This window comes from Erythrolamprus reginae, chromosome 9 (genome assembly GCF_031021105.1).
Source record: "Erythrolamprus reginae isolate rEryReg1 chromosome 9, rEryReg1.hap1, whole genome shotgun sequence".
Taxonomy (NCBI): Eukaryota; Metazoa; Chordata; class Lepidosauria; order Squamata; family Dipsadidae; genus Erythrolamprus; species Erythrolamprus reginae.
Genome location: NC_091958.1, coordinates 49,373,520 through 49,399,132, shown reverse-complemented (window position 1 = coordinate 49,399,132; position 25,613 = coordinate 49,373,520). Strand labels below are relative to the sequence as shown.

The 25,613-nt window shown below is 40.9% G+C and overlaps 1 protein-coding gene across 1 annotated transcript; it reads right to left on the bottom strand.

Moving 5' to 3' along the window:
* Window positions 1-1,522: 1,522 nt before the first annotated feature.
* Window positions 1,523-23,318, bottom strand: LOC139172249 (acyl-coenzyme A synthetase ACSM4, mitochondrial-like). The gene is made up of 14 exons (XM_070761180.1): window positions 23,118-23,318; window positions 18,838-19,025; window positions 17,942-18,155; window positions 16,343-16,553; window positions 15,202-15,345; window positions 14,150-14,306; window positions 13,653-13,732; window positions 12,332-12,455; window positions 10,936-11,016; window positions 9,042-9,143; window positions 7,348-7,475; window positions 6,273-6,372; window positions 4,786-4,905; window positions 1,523-1,760 (listed from the first exon to the last, which is right to left on the bottom strand). The coding sequence occupies exons 2-14, from the start codon at window positions 19,021-19,023 to the stop codon at window positions 1,674-1,676; spliced, it is 1,734 nt and encodes a 577-aa protein (XP_070617281.1). The 5' UTR covers window positions 19,024-19,025; window positions 23,118-23,318; the 3' UTR covers window positions 1,523-1,673.
* Between the last annotated feature and the right edge of the window lie 2,295 nt (window positions 23,319-25,613).

The window sequence follows — 25,613 nt, the reverse complement described above, 5'->3', positions numbered from 1 at the left end:
AGGGGTGGAACAGAAGTTCTACTAGAAGGCCCAGTAGAACAACATCGACCCATAGAAGAAGACCATAGGTCTTCTCTTGCAGAAGAATCCTCGTCTCCGTTGCCTTGATGAAGGAAGATGGACCAAGACTCAAGGAAGTTGACATTTTTGGTGAGACAGGGCATAAAATTGTCCCAAGGGTCCTGCCTGTTTTCTCCACATCGCTCTCCTCCCTACATCACTCCCAGACCTTTCCCCACAAGTGCCTCCTTAGGAAAGGACCACTTTCTGCTACATACCTCCAGCTGGTCTTTGTGGGCACCAGAGCACCAGTTAATGGCCTAAAAAGTCCCCAAAACAGCCTGAAAAACATCAATAGTACTTAGACTTATATACCGCTTAACCGGGCTTTAAAGCCTTCTCTAAGCAGTTTACAGAGTCAGCATACCCAACTGTCTGGGTCCTCATTTTACCAACCTCGGAAGGATGAAAGACTGAGTCAATCTTGAGCCTGGTGAGATTTGAACTGCCAGATGTTTGTTAACCGGTAGCTAGCAGAAGTAGCCCTGCAGTACTGCATTGTAACCAGAAATGGGATTCTACAGGTTCGGACCAGTTGGGGGTGAAGTAAATGCTAAGCCAGTTCGCTCCGAAGATCAAGTGGGCCTGTCCAGCCATTCATTCATTCATTCATTCATTCATTCATTCATTCATTCATTCATTCATTTATTGGATTTGTATGCCACCCCTCTCCGGAGACTCGGGGCGGCTAACAGCAACAATAAAACAGTGTACAATAGTAATCTAATACTAAAAACAATTAAAAACCCATTAATATAAAAACCAAACATACATACATACATACATACCATGCATAGAATTGTAAAGGCCTAGGGGGAAAGAGGATCTCAATTTCCCCATGCCTGGTGGCAGAGGTGGGTTTTAAGTAGCTTACGAAAGGCAAGGAGGGTGGGGGCAATTCTGATCTTTGGGGGGAGTTGGTTCCAGAGGGCCGGGGCCGCCACAGAGAAGGCTCTTCCCCTGGGTCCCGCCAAGCGACATTGTTTAGTTGACGGGACCTGGAGAAGACCCACTCTGTGGGACCTAACTGGCCGCTGGGATTCGTGCGGCAGAAGGCGGTCCCTGAGATGATCTGGTCCGGTGCCATGAAGGGCTTTATAGGTCATAACCAACACTTTGAATTGTGACCGGAAACAGCCATGCGCTTTACTGATCGATATATTCTCATCTGATTCGCGTGGCAGAGCGGATTTATTTATTCGACCTTCTATGCCACCCAATCCCATTTATTTATTTATTTATTTGACCTTCTATTCTGCCCAATCCCAGGATTGTCGTACCTCCGCTGTGTTCCCCCCCAGCAGTAACGCGAAAGTTAAGTTTTCGTAAAATTGTACACGCAAGCAAAGCATGTGCCAGGCATGTGCATGATCACCAAACTGGTTGTTAAACCGGCACTGATCCTACCACTGATTGTAACCACTGTGCCACCACAGCTCCACAATATCTTCTTGCTACATGGTTTCAAGGAAGACTGCTTTTAATGTATGTCATCTATAAGTTTCAGCAGGAGTCCTCAAAGTCAAGGCAAAGAACAAGTCATTTCGACTGGTACAGGCTTTCGGATCACATCTATGAAAAGGAACTGGAGATAAAGCAAGCGTTGTATAGATTTAAACTCGCCCCCATTCTTGATCTCTTAATTTATTCCTTTGGATCTTCCCCCTTGGAGATTTTGGTAGCTGCTGGACAAATTCCACCTATTCAAGACAAAAGCATACAAAACAAGGCCCATGTAGTGTAGATCCTGATGAGATTCATCTTTGCAACCTTGATTTTATAACTGGTGACAAATACTCTGGAATTCATTTTTTTTAAACTCAAGGCCACTTTAAATTAGTTGGAACATCAATGCCGAGATGTTGATGGCTAAAAGAAGGCGATCCAGTTCCCCAGCAATGATGCGAAGGCCAACGTTTCCTATCGCGAAGACCCCATTTCCTTTTCTGAAGCAGTCCTCAAAGCAGAAAATATAGCAAGGGACTAGGTTTCCCAAGAAGGGGGATTTTGAAAAGAACACTAGCAGACAAGAGGAGATTGTTTAAGGAGAGGCAGCTGTTGACATTTTATTCATTGTCATTCATATAGTCAGCTGTTAATGAATGGACATGTATAATAAGGTCAATATTTATTGACATTGTTATTGAGGGAATAGGTATGTCTAGTTCAGTGATGGCAAACCTGTTTTCCTCTTGGGTGCCGAAAACCTGTGCACGGGTGCTATCGTGCATGTATGAGTGCACAAGCCCACACCCATAATTTAATGTCACTATCTGCCATGCCCCCTGGGCATGTGTGCATGACCCCATGCTCCCGTGTTTCCTGACTTCCAGTGGGCCCGGTAAGTCCTTTTTTCACCCACTCCAGGCTCCAGAGGCATTCTTGGAGCCTGGGGAGGGCGAAAATGCCCTCCCCTGCCAGCCTGGAGGCCCTCCGGAGGCCAAAAACACCCTCCTAGAGTCTCCGTTTAAGCCCAAAATTAGCTGGCCAGAGATCACATGCTGAGCTGAGCTAAGGCAAAGGCTTGTGTGCCGGCAGATATGACTCCATGTGCCACCTGTGGCACGTATGTATGTATGTATGTATGTATGTATGTATGTATGTATGCATAGTTCCCTCTAAGCTGAGCAGTGAGCAATCGCTCACTTAAAAATCATCATCAACTCAGAGTTTTCCAAACCTGCCCAGAAGCCGAGATGGAAAGAGTGAGAGGGAAGGAGAGAGAGAGGAAGAGAGAGAAACAGATAGAAAAAAGAGAGGAAGGAAAAGAGAAAAAAAGAATGGGAGTAAGGAAGAGAGAAAGAAAATCAAAATCTAGTTTGAAACTAGCTCAACTATTTAAGTGGCATTTTGATATTGATAGAGTTGCCCTATTATGAGCTCACTGTTATAGACACACAGTACAGGATTTTATTTTGAAATTCTCTGAGGCAAAACAGGGTGTGTTTTTTATTTGTTTGTTTGTTTATTCATTCATTCATTCATTCATTCATTCATTCATTCATTCATTTATGTGCCGCCCAGTCCCGAAGGGACTGCCGCTCAGACACTATACTTTTCCGCCCCCCCCCAAAAAAAAATTAGAGGGAACACTGTATGTATGTATGTATTTATTTATTTATTATTTTCATTTATCTATCTATCTATCTATCTATCTATCTATCTATCTATCTATCTATCTATCTATCGTATCTATCTATCTATCTATCTATCTATCTATCTATCTATCTATCTATCGTATCTATCGTATCTATTTATCTATCTATCTATCTATCTATCTATCTATCTATCTATCTATCTATCATCTATCTATCTATCTATCTATCTATCTATCTATCTATCTATCTATCTATCTATCTATCTATCTATCTATTCGATTTTTATGCCGCCCTTCTCCTTAGACTTAGGGCAGCTTACAATGTGTTAGCAATAGCACTTTTTTAAAAACAGAGCAAGGCTATTGCCTCCACAATCTGGGTCCTCATTTTACCCACCCCGGAAGGATGGGAAGGCTGAGTCAACCTTGAGCCGGTGATGAGATTTGAACTGCTGACCTTCAGATCTACAAGTCAGCTTCAGTGGCCTGCAGTACAGCACTCTACCTGCTGCGCCACCCCGCCTCATATGCCATAGGTTTGCCATCACAGGCCTAGTTCAACAGAGAAGAAGCAGTAGGAGTGATAGGATTGCAGTCTTGTAATATTTAAAGGGGCTCTAAAAGACACGAGGGGATTGACTTCTTTTCCAAAATGCAAGAGGTCGGGACAAGAAGTCGTGGGTGGGAGATCGTTGCCGAGAGATTCAATCTAGAACTAAGTAGAACAAGGAGAACTTTCCTAAAAGTGAGCACGATTCATCAGTGGAATGACTTACCTGTGGAAGTTGTGAGCACTCCATCGCTGGTGGTTTTCAAGTAGGGATGGACAGCCATTTGTCCGGAATTTTATAGGGTTTCCTGTTCAAGCAGGGAATTGGACTAAAGGACATTCAAGGTCCCTTTTAACCCTATTATTCTACTATTCTATTTTCAATTCTGTGCCACTGGGAGCAATAGAATGGTCCATCTAGTCTGCCGTTATACTATTTCCTGTATTTTATCTTACAATTGATATATGTTTATCCCAGGCATGTTTCAATTCAGTTACTGTGGATTTACCAACCACGTCTGCTGGAAATTTGTTCCAAGGATCTACTACTCTTTCAGTAAAATAATATTTTCTCATGTTGCTTTTGATCTTTCTCCCAACTAACTTCAGATTGTGTCCCCTTGATCTTGTGTTCACTTTCCTATTAAAAACACTTCCCTCCTGGACCTTATTTAACCCTTTAATATATTTAAATGTTTTGATCATGTCCCCCCTTTTCCTTCTGTCCTCCAGACTATATAGATTGAGTTCATTAAGTCTTTCCTGATACGTTTTATGCTTAAGACCTTCCACCATTCTTGTAGCCCGTCTTTGGACCCGTTCAATTTTGTCAATATCTTTTGTAAGTGAGGTCTCCAGGTCTCCAATAGAGATGCTCATATTCATATCTTCAGATAGGGGTGATATGCTAGTGGTTCGGCCGGGTTCAATCATGTGCAGAGGGTGAAAAAAGCATGCACAAAAGTGGCACGCACACAAAGCACATGTTTCTGAACCAGTAGGGAACATAAGTAGATTTTACTGCTGTCTTCAGAGTTGTTTTTTTCAGCACACTTCCAATATAGGAATAAATACTTGCCTTTCTTGGATATTTATATGGAGCAGTCATTTTTTTCACATGTTCCTGAAGTTCCACGGTTAATTTCTCCTTGTTGTGTGTTTTGTAGTCCGTAGATAACACCACAAACACCTTCACTACCTAAAACGTAGAGATGGAAAAAGCCCAAATACCCTAAAATAATGATTTTTTAATTCTGTCACTTCTGAAACGTTCTAAAATTCTCAGAAACTAAATTCCAGGGTGCATTTATAGAAGAATATAACAAAATAACATATATAAGAAATATAATATCATATTTTCTATTTGGACCATCATTCTTCCCAAGATGAAAGGTTCATGTTTTCATTTCAGAGGAAACTTACAGAGCTATCCTAAGCATGTGATTTAGATCCCAAGCACATGATCTTTATGATTTGTATTGTTTTAATTAGTTTCCCAGTATGATTTATGTTGATTGCTTATTTAGTATCCTATGACTATCACTAGGTTTTGTACCTACGATGAATGAATTTTTAGGATGACTATGATTGTGATTTATCACTTATATAGATTTTATGTACACTGTGAGCTTATGCACAGAACACATTCCTTATGTGTCCAATCACTTGGCCAATAAAATTCTAATTCTAATTCTAATAATTCTAATAATTCTAATAATTCTAATAATTCTAATAATTCTAATAATTCTAATAATTCTAATAATTCTAATAATTCTAATAATTCTAATAATTCTAATAATTCTAATAATTCTAATAATTCTAATAATTCTAATAATTCTAATAATTCTAATAATTCTAATAATTCTAATAATTCTAATAATTCTAATAATTCTAATAATTTACTCCTCTCCACTCCTCTCCTCTCCTTAAATTGAACTTCTGGTGGGAAAGCTGAATATAACACATTTTTAAAAGTTTGCTTTCATGTCTGACTTAATGTTAGTATATAGAGAGTGGGCCTTCTCCGGGTCCCGTCAACTAAACAATGTCGGTTGGCGGGCCCCAGGGGAAGAGCCTTCTCTGTGGCGGCCCCGACTCTCTGGAACGAGCTCCCCCCAGAGATTAGAACTGCCCCTACCCTCCTCGCCTTTCGCAAATTCCTTAAAACCCACCTTTGTCATCAGGCATGGGAGAACTGAGATATCTCCCCCGGGCCTATACAATTTATGTATGGTATGTTTGTATGTATGTCTGCTTAATAATGGGTTTTTAAAAATATTTTATATTGTAAATTATTAGATTTGTTATAAACTGTTTTTATTGTGTTGTGAGCCGCCCCGAGTCTACGGAAAGGGGCGGCATACAAATCTAATAAATAAATAAATAAATTTATTTATTTATTTATTCATTCATTCTTTGATTTGATTTGATTTGATTTGATTTGACTTGACTTCAATGCCACCCTTCTCGAGGCCACTCAGGGTGGCGTACAACATTACAAATGTAACAATATGTAAGAAATCTAAATAACTATAAAAAGGATTGCTGGGTTGGGGGTCTACTTACTTCTCCTCTGACTGGGTCGGGACTGCTAACTGCTGCAACATCTTCTACCGCGGGGTGTTTCAAGAGCACATTTTCCACTTCAAATGGTCCGATACGATAGCTAGGAAAAAGGGATTGAAAGCAGTCAATAACTGGGGAAATTTATACATTTATAAATTAGTGGATAGCTATTTTTGGAACATAAAATAGGTAGTGACTCTTCAATCCGTACACAGTACTGCCTTGCAGATCAACCCAATAAATTTACAAGCCGGTAGAATTACAGGAAGGCCTTGATTTATAGAAATAGCAAAAGCAGTTGGACTTATATACCAGTTCACTTCAGACTCAGCCTATTGCCCCCAACAACCTGGGTCCTCATTTTACCCACCTCGGAAGGATGGAAGGCTGAGTCAACCTTGAGCCTGGTGAGATATGAACACCTGGATTTGGGCAGAGTCAGCCTGTAATACTGCATTTTAACCACAGTGCAAGATGGATGGATGGATGGATGGATGGGAGGAAGGATGGAAAGAAGGTCAGGATCAAACTCCTGGCAATGGACAGACTTAGTCTGCAGTGCTACATTCTAACCACTGTGCACTATGGAAGGGAAGGAGGGAGGGAGGAAGGAAGGAAGGAAGGAAGAGAGGGAGGAAGGAAGGAAGGAGAAAACAAAAAGCATATAGATTTACATACCACTTCACAGTGCTCCAAAGCACTCTCTAAATGGTTTACAGAGTCAGCCTCTTGCCCCCCAAAATCTGAGTCCTTGGAAGGACGGAAGGCTGAGTGATCCTTGAGCCTGATGAGATTTAAACTGCCAAATTGCTGGTAGTCGGCAGTCAGCAGAAGTAGCCTGCAGTACTGCATTCTAACCACCGCGCCACCGTGGCTGTAACTAAGATTGAGCCCAAGTGAGGCAGCTGTTAAGTGAGTTTTGCGAGTCAGCAGGCTCAGCTATATATTTTTTTAAACAGAGCTTTGATTTGTAAAGTGACATTTGGCTGTTTGCTCCATGTTTGCAAAATTGGAAGCTTCTCTCTTAACTCGGGAATGCGAATCTATGAAAACAACCCACAGAAAAGAAACTGACCCAGAGGAGTTGATGATATCGTCAGCTCGTCCAATAAACCTAAAGTAGCCCTCTTCATCCATCATTCCTGTGTCCCCAGTAAGGAAAAAGTCCCCGTGTTCTGTGGCGGCTGTTTTTTCAGGTGAATCCTGAAGACAATATTTCAGAAGGATACAATTAGCCATATAACTACCACTTCAATGGAAATGATTCCACTGGGTTTATAGTGAATTTCTTAGAATAGGGCATGCTGATTCCACTGGGCTTACAGTGATACAATTAGAGTAGGGTACGATGATTCCACTGGCTTTGCAGTGATATAATTAGAGTTGGGTATATGATTCCACTGGGCTTATAGTGATACAAATGGAGTAGGAAATGATGATTTTATCATTTCGCTGGGTTTACAGTGATATGAACTAGAGTAGGGTTGGAGGATTTTATTGGTTTATTTTGGATCATAAAATCCCATAGGTTACGACGACTATATTGGGTTCCACAAGGGATGGTTGAAAGAAAAAGGAAAAAAGATACTCTTTTTCTCTCTTCTTTTTTCCTTTTCCTTTCGTCCTTTTTATTTATTTTATTTTATTTTTTTAATCTACCTACTAAAAGGAACTATTATTAACTCGGTTTGTTAATTTGGTTAATTGCGACATATGTGACATATTATTTGGATCCCCCCCCCTTGAATTGATATAATCTTGATCCCTGTAAGGGCTAGATAAAATTTTCAGGTGAATTCTGAGGACAATATTTCAGAAGGATGCAATTAGCCATACAACAATGGAAGTCCATAGAGAGAGTTTCATTGGCCACTGTGATAGGTCAGTAAAGATGTATCTCCCATACAAAGAAAAGGAACCAGTCTAATTTACTCTCTAGATACCAGGGATGATCATTCTTGGCAACTTTAAGCCTTGTGGACTTCAATTCCCAGAATTCCTCAGTCAGTGTTGATCAGGAATGGGTTCCTCTTACCTTCCTACCGGTGCGCTGTGCTCCCTTGCGTGATTTTGCTTTCGCGCATGTGCAGAGGGGCAATTTTCCTTCTGTGCATGCTCAGAGAGGGAAAAAAATGCCAAAATTAAGGAAAAAAGATGGTGCCACACATGGACCAGATAAGACAGCACTGGAGCCATCGTGTGCAAATTGCACAATCAGCGGGCCACTATTGGAGCAGCACCCCGCGGCGCACCAATAAGAACCCACCTCTGCTCTTTTTCCTTTAGACCAGAGCAGGGGTGAATTTCAGCAGGTTCTGACAGGTTCTGGAGAACCAGTGGTGGAAATGTTGAGTCGTTGGCTCCAGAATGGGGTGGGAATGGGAATTTTGCAGTATCCTTCCCCTGCCATGCCCACCAAGCTACACCATGCCCACCAAGGCAGGCCCACAGAACCGGTAGTAAAAAAAATGCATTTCACCACTGGACCAGGGTTATCCGCCTGTGGCGACTTCTGGACTTCAACTCCCAGAATTCCCCAACCAACATGGCTGACTGGGGAATTCTGGGAGTTGAAGTTCATAGGTCTTAAAGTTGCCAAGATTGGACAGCCATGCTGAGAGGGAGAGATTAATTGAGTAACATTCAGGGAGATTAATTGAGTAACACTAAGGGACACATTCTCCAGTTTTTTTAAAAATAAAAGAGCTTTTCTGAGCCTTAGACAATTACTGGGATTTTTTCCCCAAGGCTACAAGAGAGTTTACTTACAATGTACTGAGTGAATAACGCAAGGGGTCTTTCAGGCTTTATTCTGATCGCTATTTCACCCTCTTTTCCAGGAGGTAAAATATTTGCTTCTTGGTCTACAATCTAGAAAAGAAATGTGCTACTCAACCACAGGCCTTTATTTGAAAATACAGGTAGTTTCCAAGTTACAAATCATTAAGTGACTGTTTGAAATTACAGCACCACTGAAAATAAACGACGAATGGCTTTTGCGCAATCCCCGTGGTCACGTGATCAAAATTTGGAGGCTTGGTAATACTATTTTATATAAATAGATTGTATTTTGTGAAGCATTTCTGTATTTTTCTTTGCTAATTGCTCTGTGGTCCAGTACAACAGAATTCAGAATAATTTGCTTTAAATGCATATTAAGATAACAGAGTATTAAATATTTTTTAAAACTGTAAAAAAAAAAATCCATAGGCTTGGCAACTAGCAAGTATTTATGACAGATACAGGCACTTGGTAGTTTTCTCAATAAAGACACGACAGTAAGAGTTCTTTCTTCAGAAATATAAATTTTTTAAAAATATGATTAAAAAAAAGAAGGCTCTTTTATGTCTTCAGTAGTATCAAAAGTAACTATTGACTATACAGTACACTATATTACAGAACAAACCACCAACCAGACAACCACTATTCTAAACCACTAAAACAAATGTAAAATAGTGCACTTGGGGAAAAGGAATCCTCAATCTGAGTATTGCATTGGCAGTTCTGTGTTAGCAAAAACTTCAGAAGAGAAGGATTTAGGGGTAGTGATTTCTGACAGTCTCAAAATAGGTGAACAGTGTGGTCGGGCAGTAGGAAAAGCAAGTAGGATGCTTGGCTGCATAGCTAGAGGTATAACAAGCAGGAAGAGGGAGATTGTGATCCTGCTATATAGAATGCTGGTGAGACCACATTTGGAATACTGTGTTCAGTTCTGGAGACCTCACCTACAAAAAGATATGGACAAAATTGAACGGTTCCAAAGATGGGCTACAAGAATGGTGGAAGGTCTTAAGCATAAAACGTATCAGGAAAGACTTAATGAACTCAATCTGTATAGTCTGGAGGACAGAAGAAAAAGGGGGGACATGATCGAAACATTTAAATATGTTAAAGGGTTAAATAAGGTCCAGGAGGGAAGTGTTTTTAATAGGAAAGTGAACCCAAGAACAAGGGGACACAATCTGAAGTTAGTTGGGGGAAAGATCAAATGCAACATGAGAAAATATTATTTGACTGAAAGAGTAGTAGATGCTTGGAACAAACCTCCAGCAGACGTGGTTGGTAAATCCACAGTAACCGAATTTAAACATGCCTGGGATAAACATATATCCATTGTAAAATAAAATACAGGAAATAGTATAAGGGCAGACTAGATGGACCATGAGGTCTTTTTCTGCCGTCAGTCTTCTATGTTTCTAAACCATCAAACCAGACAAGACCAGACCACACCCACACAAAAGGTGTATTGCATTATATACATGTGCTGACCAATCAGATCATAGAACAGATTGCATCATTCTGCTGAAGCACCAGGACTCAGCATTCACTGTACTTGTAATGTACTTGTAATATTAGTTCAGGTTTAAATCCTTAAATCCTGACATGTGATCCTCTTATGTGACCTTCACAACAAGCAAAGGCAACGAGGGAGCCAGGGTCACTTAACAACCTGGATCACTCCCTTAACAACGTAGCAACCACGGTAAGAGAGGGCTGTGAAATGGGCTCAACCCCCCCTCACTTAACAACTTGCCTTGCTTAGCAACAAAATTCGAGGGCTCCATTGTGGCCATAAGTCAAGGATGACCTGTAATCTATTTCGATTAGCCTGAATGCGCTTCATCTGAAAATCCATAGAAAGAAGAAGATTGAAAATACCAACCTGGACATCGTAAGGGAAAAGGGCTTTTCCCATGGTCCCCGGCTTAATTTTCATGCCTTTGGAAACGGAACAAATTGATGCCTAAATAAAAGAAAATTACTTCGTAAGAAATACAGTGTTCCCTCGATTTTCGCGGGGGATGCATTCCGAGACCGCCCGCGAAAGTCGAATTTCCGCGAAGTAGAGATGCGAAAGTAAATACACTATTTTTGGCTATGAACAGTATCACAAGCCTTCCCATAGCACTTTAAACCCCTAAATTGCAATTTTCCATTCCTTTAGCAACCATTCAGATTATTACTCACCATGTTTATTTATTAAAGTTTATTAAAAAAATATTTATTAAAGGCAAACAAAAGTTTGGCAATGACATATGACATCATCGGGCGGGAAAAACCTTGATATAGGGAAAAAACCCATGAAGTATTTTTTAATTATATTTTTGAAAAACCGTGGTATAGACTTTTCGTGAAGTTTGAACCCGCGAAAATCGAGGGAACACTGTACACGCACATTTAAACACACAGCCTCTTCATTTTTTTCATATGGTTTTAGAAACATACAATTTCATATCCCAGCGGCAGGTCAGATCCCACAGAGTTGTCAGCCAAACAATGCCCTTTGGTGGGCCCTAGGGGAAGGGCCTTCTCTGTGGCAGCTCCGGTCCTTTGGAATCAACTCCCCCCAGAGATTCACATGGGCCCACCCTCCTGGCCTTTCGAAAAGTTTTAAAAACACACCTTTGCCGGCAGGCCTGGGACCATTGAGCTTTGAGATTCTGCTCTGGCTGATAGTATGTCTGTGATATTGGATGAATCTGGATGAACGGGCTTTTAATGTTTGGGGTTTTAGATCAGGGTTATGATTTGTATCTTGTATCTGTTTTATTTTGAACCTGCCCTGAGTCCGTTGGAGATGGGTGGCTCAGAAATTTGAATAAATAAAATAAAATTTAAAAATTAATTTGGTCCCCCACATATTCACAGAGAAATCTGTTTCAATAGGGACTGTAATTTCATCCCCATCGTGCTTATTCTTGTCAGTTATTTTGCGACAACTGCTGGCTGGGGAATTCTGGGAGTTGAAGTCCAGATATCTTCAAGTTGCCAATGTTGGGAAACATTGCTCTAGAGCAGGTGATTCTCAAACTCAGCAATATTAAAATCAATGGAGTTCAATTCCCAGCCAATGCGCAGAAGCATCTCGGGCAGGTTGGCGGAATTTCCTGCCACCGATGTTACAAGTTCTAAGAACTGGTCCAAACCGTGAGCAACCCACCACTGAAATAATCGTGAGAAAGTCACTATAAATTAAATATAGGGGCGGCATACAAATCTAATTAATAATAATAATAATAATAATAATAATAATAATAATAATAATAATATAAACTTACAGTTTCTGTCTGTCCATATAGTTCATAGATGTCCATTCCAGTCTTGTTCTTCCATTGATCAATCACTTCAAGATTTATTGGTTCTCCTACACTTATACAGTACTGGAGACTCTTGAACTTGTAACTTAATGAGAGTGTATACAGTACAAGATTATTAAGAAGGTGGGCAGTAATATTTGGGGGCAGGTTATAAACAAAGCATCAAAAGTATTCTGCTAGAAGTATTATTGAGAATGAGGTTCATTTTAGGAACTCCGGGACCGCCTTCTGCCGCACGAATCCCAGCGACCAGTTAAACAATGTCGTCTGGCGGGACCCAGGGGAAGAGCCTTCTCTGTGGCGGCCCCGGCCCTCTGGGACCAACTCCCCCCAGATATCAGAGTTGCCCCCACCCTCCTTGCTTTTCGCAAACTTCTTAAAACCCACCTCTGTCGTCAGGCATGGGGGAATTGAGATATTCCCTTCCCCCTAGGCTTATAGAATTTATACAAGGTATGTTTGTATGTATGATTGGTTCTTTAAATTGGGGTTTTTAAGGTTATTTTTAATATTATTTATTTATTTATTTAATTTATTTATTTATTAGATTTGTATGCCGCCCCTTTCCGTAGACTCGGGGCGGCTCACAACACAATAAAACAGTTCATAACAAATCTAATAATTTACAATTTAAAATTTAAAATAGTTTAAAAAAACCATTTTTAAGCAGACATAACTACAAACATACCATACATAAATTATATAGGCCCAGGGGAGATCAATTCCCCCATGCCTGAGGACAAAGGTGGGTTTTGAGGAGTTTACAAAAGGCAAGGAGGGTAGGGGCAGTTCTAATCTCTGGGGGGAGCTGGTTCCAGAGAGTCGGGGCCGCCACAGAGAAGGCTCTTCCCCTGGGGCCCGCCACCCGACATTGTTTAGTTGACGGGACCCGGAGAAGGCCGACTCTGTGGGACCTAATCGGTCGCTGGGATTCGTGCGGCAGAAGGCGTTCTCGGAGATTTGTTTACATTGTCTTTTTATTGTTGTTAGCCGCCCCGAATCTGCGGAGAGGGGCGGCATACAAATCTAATAAATAAATAATAATAAATAATAAATAAATAACTGTTAACTGTAGAAGAGTCAACAAAACTAGGGGCGGTGGGGTTAAGGGTGTTATCAGCTTAGAAACATTGCCTTCTCACAAACGATCCAAGGTTAATAACTTCTCCTGAATTCCATTGACTCTCAGGAGCAGCTTAGAATGACAAGCGTCAAAGTGGGTTCTGAAAGGAGGTACATCCTTACAAAAACACCGGGCTTTTAAAGTTGCTTCCCACCATACCTGGTGAAATCTTCCCTCAACATCATGCGAAAGATGGTAGGCGGACTCAGGAGAGCGGTGATCGGAAATTGGGAGAGGGTCTAAAAAGAATATATGTGTACAGTAAGAAACCAAGCTAAGTGGTGCACAAATTACACCCTGAAATATGCTCTAAAAATCCCAATATTAAAGCATATAAAACTCAAGCTTAATCCAGATTCTAAATTGCTTATTTGACCCCTATGACAATCATTAAGTGTTGTACCTTTTTCTTTTATGTACGCTGAGAGCATCTGCACCAAAGACAAATTCCTTGTTTGTCCAATCACACTTGGCCAATAAAGAATTCTATTCTATATCTATTCTATTCTATTCCATTCCATTCCATTCTATTCTAAAACCCCAATTCGTTTAAAACCAACCATCCACATTAATCTTATCATACATATACATTCAATCATTGGCCGGGATAGATGTTAAAACTCAGTGGTCCTAAGCCTGTTGGCCTGTCATCTTACCCTTAGGATGGTCGTTTTCTCTAACGTTGGTAAGTTATGGATGAAGACGCAAGATCCCAAAACCCATGGATCAAAAAATGAACCCAGGATAGCCACCACCCAGCTAGTATCTGCTGTTCCCCATACAAGGTCTGAAGAGGTTGTGTGTAGCCAGGATCTGAAAAAAAACAAAGGGAATCATATTTATTTATTCATTTATTGGACTTGTATGCCGCCCTTCTCCAAGGACTCGGGGCGGCTCACAACATACCAAAAAACAATATACAATGGAACACCTGAAATCCAATTAAAATAAATAACTAATCTAAGAACCATTCTAAAAACCTTGAAACATTAAAAATCATTCATTCAGCTTCACAAACATACCACACATTCGTTGGCCAGAGGCTAGGGTCTGGTGACTCCAAGCCTGACGGCATAAATAGTTTTTCAAATTCTTGCGGAAGGCAAGGAGGGTGGGGTCAGTACGAATCTCTGGGGGGAGTTGATTCCAGAGAGCCGGGGCCCTCACAGAGAAGGCTCTTCCCCTAGGCCCTGCCAAGCGACATTGTCTGATTGACGGGTCCCGGAGAAGGCCGACTCTGTGGGGCCTAACCGGTCACTGGGGTTCATGCGGCAGGAGGCGGTCCCGCAAGTAATATTGCAGGGATGAATTTGATGGTTCACAAAGCCAACCACTGAATATTATCCTGAAGGCAAATGGAAGGAATGGAAGCCACAGAGGCTTCTCTCTGCCTTTTCCAACCCTGTTTCCTTCCAGGAGATTCCTAGAAAGGCCCCATGGAGGCTTCTCCCTGCCTTTTCTGGTTCAGTTTCGGAGGCGCAGGTTTGTAAGTGGAAAATGGTTCTTGAGAAGAGGCAAAAAAATCTTGAACACCCAGTTCTTATCTAAAACAGTTCGTAAGCAGAGGGGTTGTTAGGTAGGTTCCACTGTATTTATTACTTTTAACATCCCATACCTAACAATGACTTCGCTATTATAAATTTTCACTGGGATTTTGTTCTATTTGCATGCCGCCCAGCTCCCTAAGGACTCTGGACAGCTTTCATACCTTTGCCTGATGACGGGTGTGAAGCCCAAACTCCCTTGAGTGTGTTCCACCATCTTGGGAGCCCCTGTGGTTCCACTGGTGAAATAAATCAACATGGGATCGTGCATCTTGGTTTTTGCACAAGTATGGTTGGCAGGTGCCTCTCTGGGTAATAAATAATATCCCAACAATTGAAAAAATTAGAAAGGCAGATTATTGATGCAGTCACATTTTTTCAGATAAGCTAAAACCAAACAGCAATAATAATAATAATAATAATAATAATAATAATAATAATAATAATAATAATAATAACAACAACAACAACAACAACAGAGTTGGAAGGTCTTCTAGTCCACCTCCTTCCTTGGGCAGGAAATCTTATACCACCTCAGACATTTGGAGCATTCACAACTTCTGGAGGCAAGCTGTTCCACTGATTCATTGTTCTCACTGTCAGGAAATTTCTGCTTAGTTGTAAGTTGCTTCTCTCCTTGTTTTGTTTCCACCCATTGCTTCTTGTCATGCCCTCAGGTGCTTTGGAGAATAGGTTGACTCCCTCTTTTTTGTGACAATCCCTGAGATATTGGAAGACTGCTGTCATGTCTCCCCTGGTCCTTCTTTTCATTAAACTAGACATACCTGAGTCTACGGAGAAGGGTGGCCTCGAAATCCAAATAATAAATAATGAATAAATAATAAGTACCCAATTTCAGCAACCATTCTTTATATGTTTTGGCCTCCAGTCCCCTAATCATATTGGTTGCACTTCTCTGCACTTTTTCTAGAGTCTGACATCCTATTTACACTGTGGTGACCAAAACTGAATGCAGTATTCCAAGTGTGGCTTTATTAAGGCATTATAAAGTGGTATTCATATAGATAGATAGATAGATAGATAGATAGATAGATAGATAGATAGATAGATAGATAGACAGACAGACAGACAGACAGACAGACAGACAGACAGACAGACAGACAGACAGACAGACAGACAGAAAGTATTTATTTATTTATTGGATTTGTATGCTGCCCCTCTCCGAGGACTCCGAATACTTCACATAATTAGGTTCCACCAAGGAAAGATTACCGTGTAAAGAATGACATAGTTCATAAATTCATCATCGTGCATTGTGAGAAATAAACTCTCTAAGAAGCTCACCTGAGCAGTTCATCGAAGTTCAGCCATCCTTCTTGCTTGCCTTCAGAAGATACCAGCAGCTTTGTTTTCAGAGAGGTACACCGTGGGGCAACAGAGTCCACAGCAGATCTTAAGGCCTCTGTAGTGATGAGACACTGGGCTCCCGAAGCTTGGAGTCGGTACTCGATGTCCTTCGCAGTTAGTTGCAGTGTTGCAGGGATGGCTACAATTCCTGCAAGGTTGATCAGATAGGAAGTTTGAACTACTCATGGTCAAAGCAAATTCAATTCAATTCAATTTATTAGATTTGTATGCCGCCCTTATCATCATCATCATCATCATCATCATCATCATCATCTCCATTTAATGACCCCATAATGCCTTGCGGAGGGGGGTTTGAGCAACTGAATGGAGCTGAGTGTTTACTGGCCGGGTGCCCTACTTGTCACCAATGAGGAGTAACATTTAGCAGATATATTCTCAACATGCCCAGAGAGATAAATATTTGTCTCTACCTAGGATCAAACTCACATCCTCCTAAATGTGAGGCAGGAACTCCACCTCTAGGCCACCCCACCACATCATACAAAGCAAATTTGAGTATTGCATTGGCAGTTCTGTGTTAGCAAAAAATTCAGAAGAGAAGGATTTAGGGGTAGTGATTTCTGACAGTCTCAAAATGGGTGAACAGTGTGGTCCGGGCGGTAGGAAAAGCAAGTAGAATGCTTGGCTGCATAGCTAGAGGTACAACAAGCAGGAAGAGGGAGATTATGATCCCGCTATATAGAGTGCTGGTGAGACCACATTTGGAATACTGTGTTCAGTTCTGGAGACCTCACCTACAAAAAGATATTGGCAAAATTGAACAGGTCCAAAGACGGGCTACAAGAATGGTGGAAGGTCTTAAACATAAAACGTATCAGGAAAGACTTAATGAACTAAATCTATATAGTCTGGAGGACAGAAGGAAAAGGGGGAACATGATCGAAACATTTAAATATGTTAAAGGGTTAAATAAGGTCCAGGAGGGAAGTGTTTTTAATAGGAAAGTGAACACAAGAACAAGGGGGCACCATCTGAAGTTAGTTGGGGGAAAGATCAAAGGCAACATGAGAAAATATTATTTTACTAAAAGAGTAGTAGATCCTTGGAACAAACTCCCAGCAGACGTGGTAGATAAATCCACAGTAACTGAATTTAAACATGCCTGGGATAAACATAGATCCATCCTAAGATAAAATACAGAAAATAGTATAAGGGCAGACTAGATGGACCATGAGGTCTTTTTCTGCCGTCAGACTTCTACGTTTCTATGTAAATTGGTGATAGATAATTTCTGTTTGGCAAATGAATGAATGAATGAATGAATGAATGAATCAATCAATCAATCAATCAATCAATCAATCAATGGAATTCAAGGTGCACTGGAGGGGACAAAGGGACTTTCTTGGGCTCAGCCTAGTCCTCTCCTACAATTATTTTACTTCCGTTTTGTTTGCACTCTTTTCATGCCTTCCTTCTTATTTTTGAAAGCCACCTAGAATAGGTGGCAGAAAATAGGCAGCAAATCAATTAAACAAATAAAGAAAAATGACATTTTTTTAAAAAAAAAAGATTGACCTGTCCTAATGCAAGCCATCACCACCAGCCACCATTCCGGAATCCGGGAGAGGATAACCAGGATTTTGTCGCCTTTGCGTAGTCCGCATCGGTCGGTGAGGATATTGGCCACTTTCCTGGAGCGGAGCCCCATTTCTTCAAAGCTCCACCTGACCTCGCCTCCTCTTCCATTGATCCACCACAGGGCCGGGTTGGACGATGATCTTCTTCCATTCTACAAAATGGATCCCCGTGAAATATTTATTCTTCTTTTAAAAGGTGCCTTAAATTAAACTTTTCTGTGCAAGCAACAGCCTGATGGACAAAAAACGATATCAGAGCTGATTTTGAGGCTACTAGCTTAGTTCAGTATCTCCTCTCCCTATTCCAAATCTATCTAACTATCTATCTATCTGTCTATCTACCTACCTACCTACCTACCTACCTACCTATCTATCTATCTATCTATCTATCTATCTATCTATCTATGTATCATCTATCTATCTTATCTATCTAATCTATCTATCTATCTATCTATCTAATCTATCTATCTATCTATCTATGTATCATCTATCTATCTATCTATCTATCTAATCTTCTATCTATCTATCTATCTATCTATCTATCTCTATCTATCTATCTATCTATCTATCTATCTATGTAATCTATCTCTACCTACCTACCTACCTACCTACCTACCTACCTACCTATCTATCTATCTATCTATCTATCTATCTATCTATCTATCTATCTATCTATCTATCTATCTATCTACAGTCCTGATGAGGTTACCTAGCTGGGTAATGAAATGTCTGCAAGAAAATAGTGAAGTGTTTGTGTCGCAAAGCCCATTCAGAGTGATGGCAATATTTTTGAAAGAAAGGTTTACTAAAAAGAGTGGGGGGGGAGCCATTTACCTTTTCTATTTGAGTCCATTTATCCAGCACATCACTGGCAAAGTTGAAATACTCTGGTAGGGGCTCCTGCCCCTGGCTTACAGCTTCATATTGTACAGATATAGGAGAGCTGAGATATCTGGAATATCTTGGAAATAATCTAGGGATTTGTTTCCATATCGTGTAGAAAGAAAGTGAAGTTTTCATGGCTAGGAAAAGAAGGGGAAAAATGCAGTGGTGTTAGCTAATATTAGCCGCCAAAGACTTAATCTACAAGACTGAAGGAGATTTAAAAGAACAAGAACATAATATCAAAATCAAGGAAAGTTCTTCCAAAGTATTTCTGCTTGCAAGTTTTTAAAATTGCCCTTTCAAATAAACATATTTGCTGTTGAAAGAGTTGAAGGGCCCAGAGAATGGATGTTTTTATCATTTATTTATTTATTTATTTATTTATTTATTTATTTATTAATCAGATTTGTATGCCGCCCCTCTCCGCAGACTCGGGGCGGCTCACAGCAATAATAATACAATGTAAACAAATCTAATATTTAAGTTAATTTAAAACCCCAATTTAGAAACCAATCATACATACTAGCATACCATGCATAAATTTTATAAGTCTAGAGGGAGGGAAAGTCTCTGCCTGACGACAGAGGTGGGTTTTAAGGAGCTTACGAAAGGCAAGGAGGGTGGGGGCAGTTCTAATCTCTAGGGGGAGTTGGCCACCACAGAGAAGGCTCTTCTCCTGGGTCCTGCCAAGCGACATTCTTTAGTTGACGGGACCCAGAGAAGGCCAACTCTGTGGGACCTAACTGGTCGCTGGGATTTGTACGGCAGAAGGCGGTCCCGGAGATATTCTGGTCCGGTGCCATGAAGGGCTTTATAGGTCATAACCAACACTTTGAATTGTGACCGGAAACTGATCGGCAAGCAATGCAGACTGCGGAGTGTTGGTGTGACATGGGCGTATTTAGGAAAGCTCATGATAGCTCTCACAGCTGAATTCTGCACGATCTGAAGTTTCCGAACACTTTTCAAAGGTAGCCCCCTGTAGAGAGCGTTACAGTAGTCGAGCCTTGAGGTGATGAGGGCATGAGTGACTGTGAGCAGTGAGTCCCGGTCCAAATAGGGCCTCAACTGGTGCACCAGGCGAACCTGGGCAAACGCCCCCCCTCGCCACAGCCGAAAGATGTTTCTCTAATGTGAGCTGTGGATCACGGAGGATGCCCACGTTGCAGACCCTCTCTGAGGGGGTCAATGATTCCCCCCCCAGGGTAATGGACGGACAGATGGAATTGTCCTTGGGAGGCAAAACCCACAGCCACTCCGTCTTATCAGGGTTGAGTTTGAGTCTGTTGACACCCATCCAGACCCCAACAGCCTCCAGGCACCGGCACATCACTTCCACTGCTTCGCTGACTGGACATGTTTGGTGCATGTATAAAAAGAAGCCAAAAAGAAAATATAGACATAAATACATACCATATTTTGGGGGCATAAGACACACCTTTTCCCCCTTAAAAGAGGCTGAAATATTTGGGTGCGTCTTATACTCTGAATGTAGTTTTTTTCAAAGCTTTTTTTCTCATCCGTAACAAGGTGCTAACAATCTTCCGGTCTCTTTCTGGCTTGCAGGGGGTTTTTTTCATTCCTACTCTCTCTAAAGAAGTTTTTTTTCAAGCCCTAAGTCTTTGCAGGCTTGTTTTCATTGCTACTCCATCTAAAGAAGATTTTTTTAAGCCCTAACCAGGGGATAAAATAATGTGCTGAAGCTGATCAGACTAAGGACACTAGCCTGATAAATACCTGATAGGTAGATTTCCCCCCTCCCCATTTTCCTCACCCCAAACTAAGGTGCATCTTATACTCCAGTACATCTTATGCTGTAAAAATATGGTATATTAATTTAAAAGATTTTGGAGATGCAGCTGAATTCTTTTGGGGCTAATGGACAGACAATAGAGAAAAGTTAGGGGGCTTTGTTTTTTATATACAGTGGTACCTCATCATACGAACTTAATTGGTTCCAGGAGGAGGTTCGTAAGGTGAAAAGTTTGTACGATGAAACAATGTTTCCCATAGGAATCAATGTAAAAGCAAATGTGTGCAAATCCTTCAGGAAAATCCCAAACTTTAGAAGGGAGGCGAACAGAGGGCAGGGAGGAGCAGCTAAAGGGGGCGGGTGGAAGAAGCAAGGCTCGGCTAAAGGGTGAGTGGGAAGGAAGAAAGGCAAGGGGGGCGCCCCTCCCTTTTCTTTCTTCAAAAGACACCGTTTCAGTGCCTTTGCAAGCATGCAAAATCTTTACTCCTCCAAGCTGCCCCTCCCTTTTCTTTCTTAAAAAGATACGGTTTCAGCATGCAAAATCTTTACTCCTCCAAGCTGCCCCTCCCTTTTCTTTCTTAAAAAGATACCGTTTCAGCATGCAAAATCTTTATTCCTCCAAGCTGCCCCTCCCTTTTCTTTCTTAAAAAGACACCGTTTCAGTGCTTTTGCAAGCATGCAAAATCTTTACTCCTCCAAGCTGCCCCTCCCTTTTCTTTCTTAAAAAGATACCGTTTCAGCATGCAAAATCTTTATTCCTCCAAGCTGCCCCTCCCTTTTCTTTCTTAAAAAGACACCGTTTCAGTGCCTTTGCAAGCATGCAAAATCTTTACTCCTTCAAGCTGCCCCTCCCTTTTCTTTCTTCAAAAAAGGGGGGGGAAAGAAACCCCTTCATCCCAGCAGCAGCTTCTTGGGTTCGTAAGGTGAAAATAGTTCGGAAGAAGAGGCAAAAAAATCTTAAACGCAGGGTTCGTATCTTGAAAAGTTTGTTAGAAGAGGCGTTCGTAAGATGAGGTACCACTGTATGTTGTGAGCTGCCCCAAGTCCTCGAAGAGGGGCGGCATACAAATCAAATCAAATCATCAAATCAAATCAAATCAAATCAAATCAAATCAAATTGGTGACCGCTGCAGCGAGATTATTATATGCTCAAAAATGGGAAGAGTCAAGCTATCCACAAGGGAGGAAATACTGTAGTTGGTGAAGATTATGTATCTTGCAGAGGTGATTAAATGAACAACATCTGCATTGATGGCTGGCTGGCAATCCTTTACAGAGTTAGACATGACATTGAAAAACAAGGACTGATGACTTGTGGGTTTTAAGGATTAGAAATAAAAATATATTTTCTCATTGAGCAAGAGGCAATTTTGTAATTGTACTTGCATTTGCTGCAAATAAAATGGATCCCTCTCTTTCTGTTTCTTATCATCCATCTTCTCCCTCCCTCCCTCCCTCCCTTCTCTTTTTCCTCTTTCATCCCTCTCCTTTCTTCTCTCCCTTCCTTCTCTCTCTCTCATTCATTCATTTCCATGCTACCTTTTATATTAATTCATTTTTAAAATATTTGCTGCATCACTTTTTAAACATTTATATAAAAAAAGATAGGAACAGATCCTTTTGGAGAAAGTCTAGTAGAAAGAGTAGTAGATGCTTGGAACAAACTTCCAGCAGACGTGGTTGGTAAATCCACAGTAGCTGAATTTAAACATGCCTGGGATAAACATAGATCCATCCTAAGATAAAATATAGGGAATTTATTTATTTACTTACTTACTTACTTACTTACTTACTTACTTACTTACTTACTTACTTACTTACTTATTTATTGGATTTGTATGCCGCCCCTCTCTGCAGACTCGGGGTGGCTAACAGCAATAATAAAACAATGTACAATAATAATCCAATAAATACTAAAAATGATTAAAAACCCATTAATATAAAAAAAACCAAACATACATACAGACATACCATACATGAAATTGTAAAGGCCCAGGGGGAAAGAGTATCTCAATTCCCCCATGCCTGGCGGCAGAGGTGGGTTTTAAGTAGCTTACGAAAGGCAAGAAGGGTGGGGGCAATTCTAATCTCTGGGGGGAGTTGGTTCCAGAGGGCCGGGGCCACCACAGAGAAGGCTCTTCCCCTGGGTCCCGCCAAGCGTATAAGGCAGACTAGATGGACCAGGAAGTCTTTTTCTGCCGTCAATCTTCTATGTTTCTATGTTTCTATCTCTGTAGCCATGAAGAGTCAACAACAACTGAACAGGAGAATTTCATCTAACATTGTCAATGCCTTGTTCAAGACTTGGGAGCAATTTTGGGAAGGAATATTTAACTCAGGAAACTAGTCCTTCCCCTGAGGCCATGCTACTACTAACCCACTATAAATTAAATAATAGGCTGGACAACGAGACTAAATTTTCAATTTTAGTTGAAGCTGAACATGGAAGATGAGTTTGGTCCACACATAAACTGACCTGCAAGATGCGCTAGTGAAGAATCTGGTTGGAAAACCCAAAACTTGTAGGGGGAAAAAGGACTTCTTAGTATGTTGGTTGCCTTTCCGAGTTGTCTGGTGGTTTTAAAATGGAACTCCTGTTTTCTCTGGAGAAAACTAACTGGAGATAGTGGTGCCCCTTAGATATATTTCCATGGTTGATGGACACAATGCAATCCAAAGCAGCTCAGGGAGTTTCTCCCTTTAATAACTGACATGCTTGTAAAATATTATCCTAAAATGGACTCCTCCTTTTAAAACTATGACCTCTGGCCTAAAAATAAACACAGCAAATAAAACACAAGGTTCTAGTTATCTTGATTTTTTCTTCTTCCTCCACTCCATCCCCTGCGTTCAAGGGTCAGATGTCTTGGGGATTTGAGTTGATGCCATTAGTCCTGGACAAGCATTTTTCTTTAAAGCTTGATTTCCCCCCCGTCCTACTCAACAATCTTTTGGGGTTTTGGATCTCAGTCTTTCAACAAATCTTTCTCTTCCCTCCTGTCGCTTTCATGCTTTTCCAATGGCTACAGACAGAATGCTGAATTACAAATAATCTTCATCCAGACACTTATTCAATTCAATTCAATTCAATTTATTAGATTTGTGTTTGTTTGTTTGTTTGTTTGTTCGTTCGTTCATTCATTCATTCATTCATTCATTCATTCATTCATTCATTTATTTATTTATTTATTGGATTTGTATGCCGCCCCTCTCCGAAGAGTCGGGGCGGCTAACAATAGTAATAAAACAATGTACAATAATAATCCAATAAATACTAAAAATGATTAAAAAACCCATTAATATAAAAAGCCAAACATACAAACATACCATGCATAAAATTGTAAAGGCCTAGGGGGAAAGAGGATCTCAATTCCCCCATGCCTGGCGACAGAGGTGGGTTTTAAGTAGCTTACGAAAGGAAAGGAGGGTGGGGGCAATTCTAATCTCGGGGGGGAGTTGGTTCCAGAGGGCCGGGGCCGCCACAGAGAAGGCTCTTCCCCTGCGTCCCGCCAAGCGGCATTGTTTAGTTGACGGGACCCGGAGAAGACCCACTCTGTCGGACCTAACCGGTCGCTGGGATTCGTGCAGCAGAAGGCGGTCCCTGAGATAATCTGGTCCGGTACCATGAAGGGCTTTATAGGTCATAACCAACACTTTGAATTGTGACCGGAAACTGATCGGCAACCAATGCAGACTGCGGAGTGTTGGTGTAACATGGTGTAACTCCGAAGACTCGGGGTGGCTCACAACAATAATAAAAACAATATTCCAGCGAAAACAAATCTAATATTAAAAAGCACATAAAACCCTATCATATTTAAAAAAGCAAACAACATATACATACCCAAACATAAATATAAAAAAGCCTGGGGGAAAGGTGTCTCAACTCTCCCATGCCTGGCGGTATAGATGGGTCTTGAGTAATTTACGAAAGACAAGGAGTGTGGGGGCAATTCTAATCTCCGGGGAGAGTTGATTCCAGAGGGCCGGGGCTGCCACAGAGAAGGCTCTTTCCCTGGGATCTGCCAAACAACATTGTTTGGTCGACGGGACCCAGAGAAGGCCAACTCTGTGGGACCTTATCGGTCGCTGGGATTTGTTCGGTAGCAGGCGGTTCCGGAGGTACTCTGGTCCAATGGCATGCAGGGCTTTAAAGGTCATAACCAACACTTTGAATTGTGACCGGAAACTGATTTGCAGCCAATGCAGGCCACGGAGTGTTGCAGAAACGTGGGCGAATCTAGGAAGCCCCACGATAGCTCTTCCAGAAGATGGTCTGAGAAGATTCCTTAGATCTTTATTGCCGCTTATTCTGACACGAAAAAGTTAATTTTTTGCAGATGAGACAATAAAGGAAGGATAGGAATGAGAGATGGGATAAAAGAAAACAAACATCCAGTCAATTCCGCAAACAATATGCTTAGTTAAAAGTAATAGCAGTTGCTTAATTTTTTTTAATATGCTAAACATTTACTTACTTCTAAAGCTGATTTAAGCTTGCTCTTTTATTCAACTTTTACGTATGTGAATGACATGGTAAAAAAAGTGAGAAGGCTCATTTATACTAAAACAAGTATAAAAACAATTTTTATACTAAAACAAGTATAAAAACAATTTTTATACTAAAACAAGGAATTTATAAAACAGAGGGGAAAAATAAAATTAAAACTAGCATATCCTAAATTAAGTAAAAAATACAACCCAGAATGTGGATGATGGTATTCATGATTCAAAAGTTAGTTAGGGGAATGATCAGAAGCAACGTGATAAAAAATTTTTTTTACTGAAAGAGTAGTAGATGCTTGGAACAAACCTCCAGCAGATGTGGTTGGTAAATCCTCAGTAACTGAATTTAAACATGCCTGGGATAAACATATATCCATCCTAAGATAAAGTACAGGAAATAGTATAAGGGCAGACTAGATGGACCATGAGGTCTTTTTCTGCCCTCAATCTTCTATGTTTCTATGTT

Excerpts from the sequence above, each read along its gene's own strand:
- LOC139172249 (XM_070761180.1), bottom strand. The coding sequence starts at position 19,023 with ATGAAAACTTCACTTTCTTTCTACACGATATGGAAACAAATCCCTAGA. Across the intron at positions 7,476-9,041 it reads CGTTATTCACTCAGTACATT|GATTCACCTGAAAAAACAGC; the intron begins GTAAGTAAACTC and ends TATTGTCTTCAG. Across the intron at positions 1,761-4,785 it reads CATATAAATATCCAAGAAAG|GTGGAATTTGTCCAGCAGCT; the intron begins GCAAGTATTTAT and ends TGTCTTGAATAG.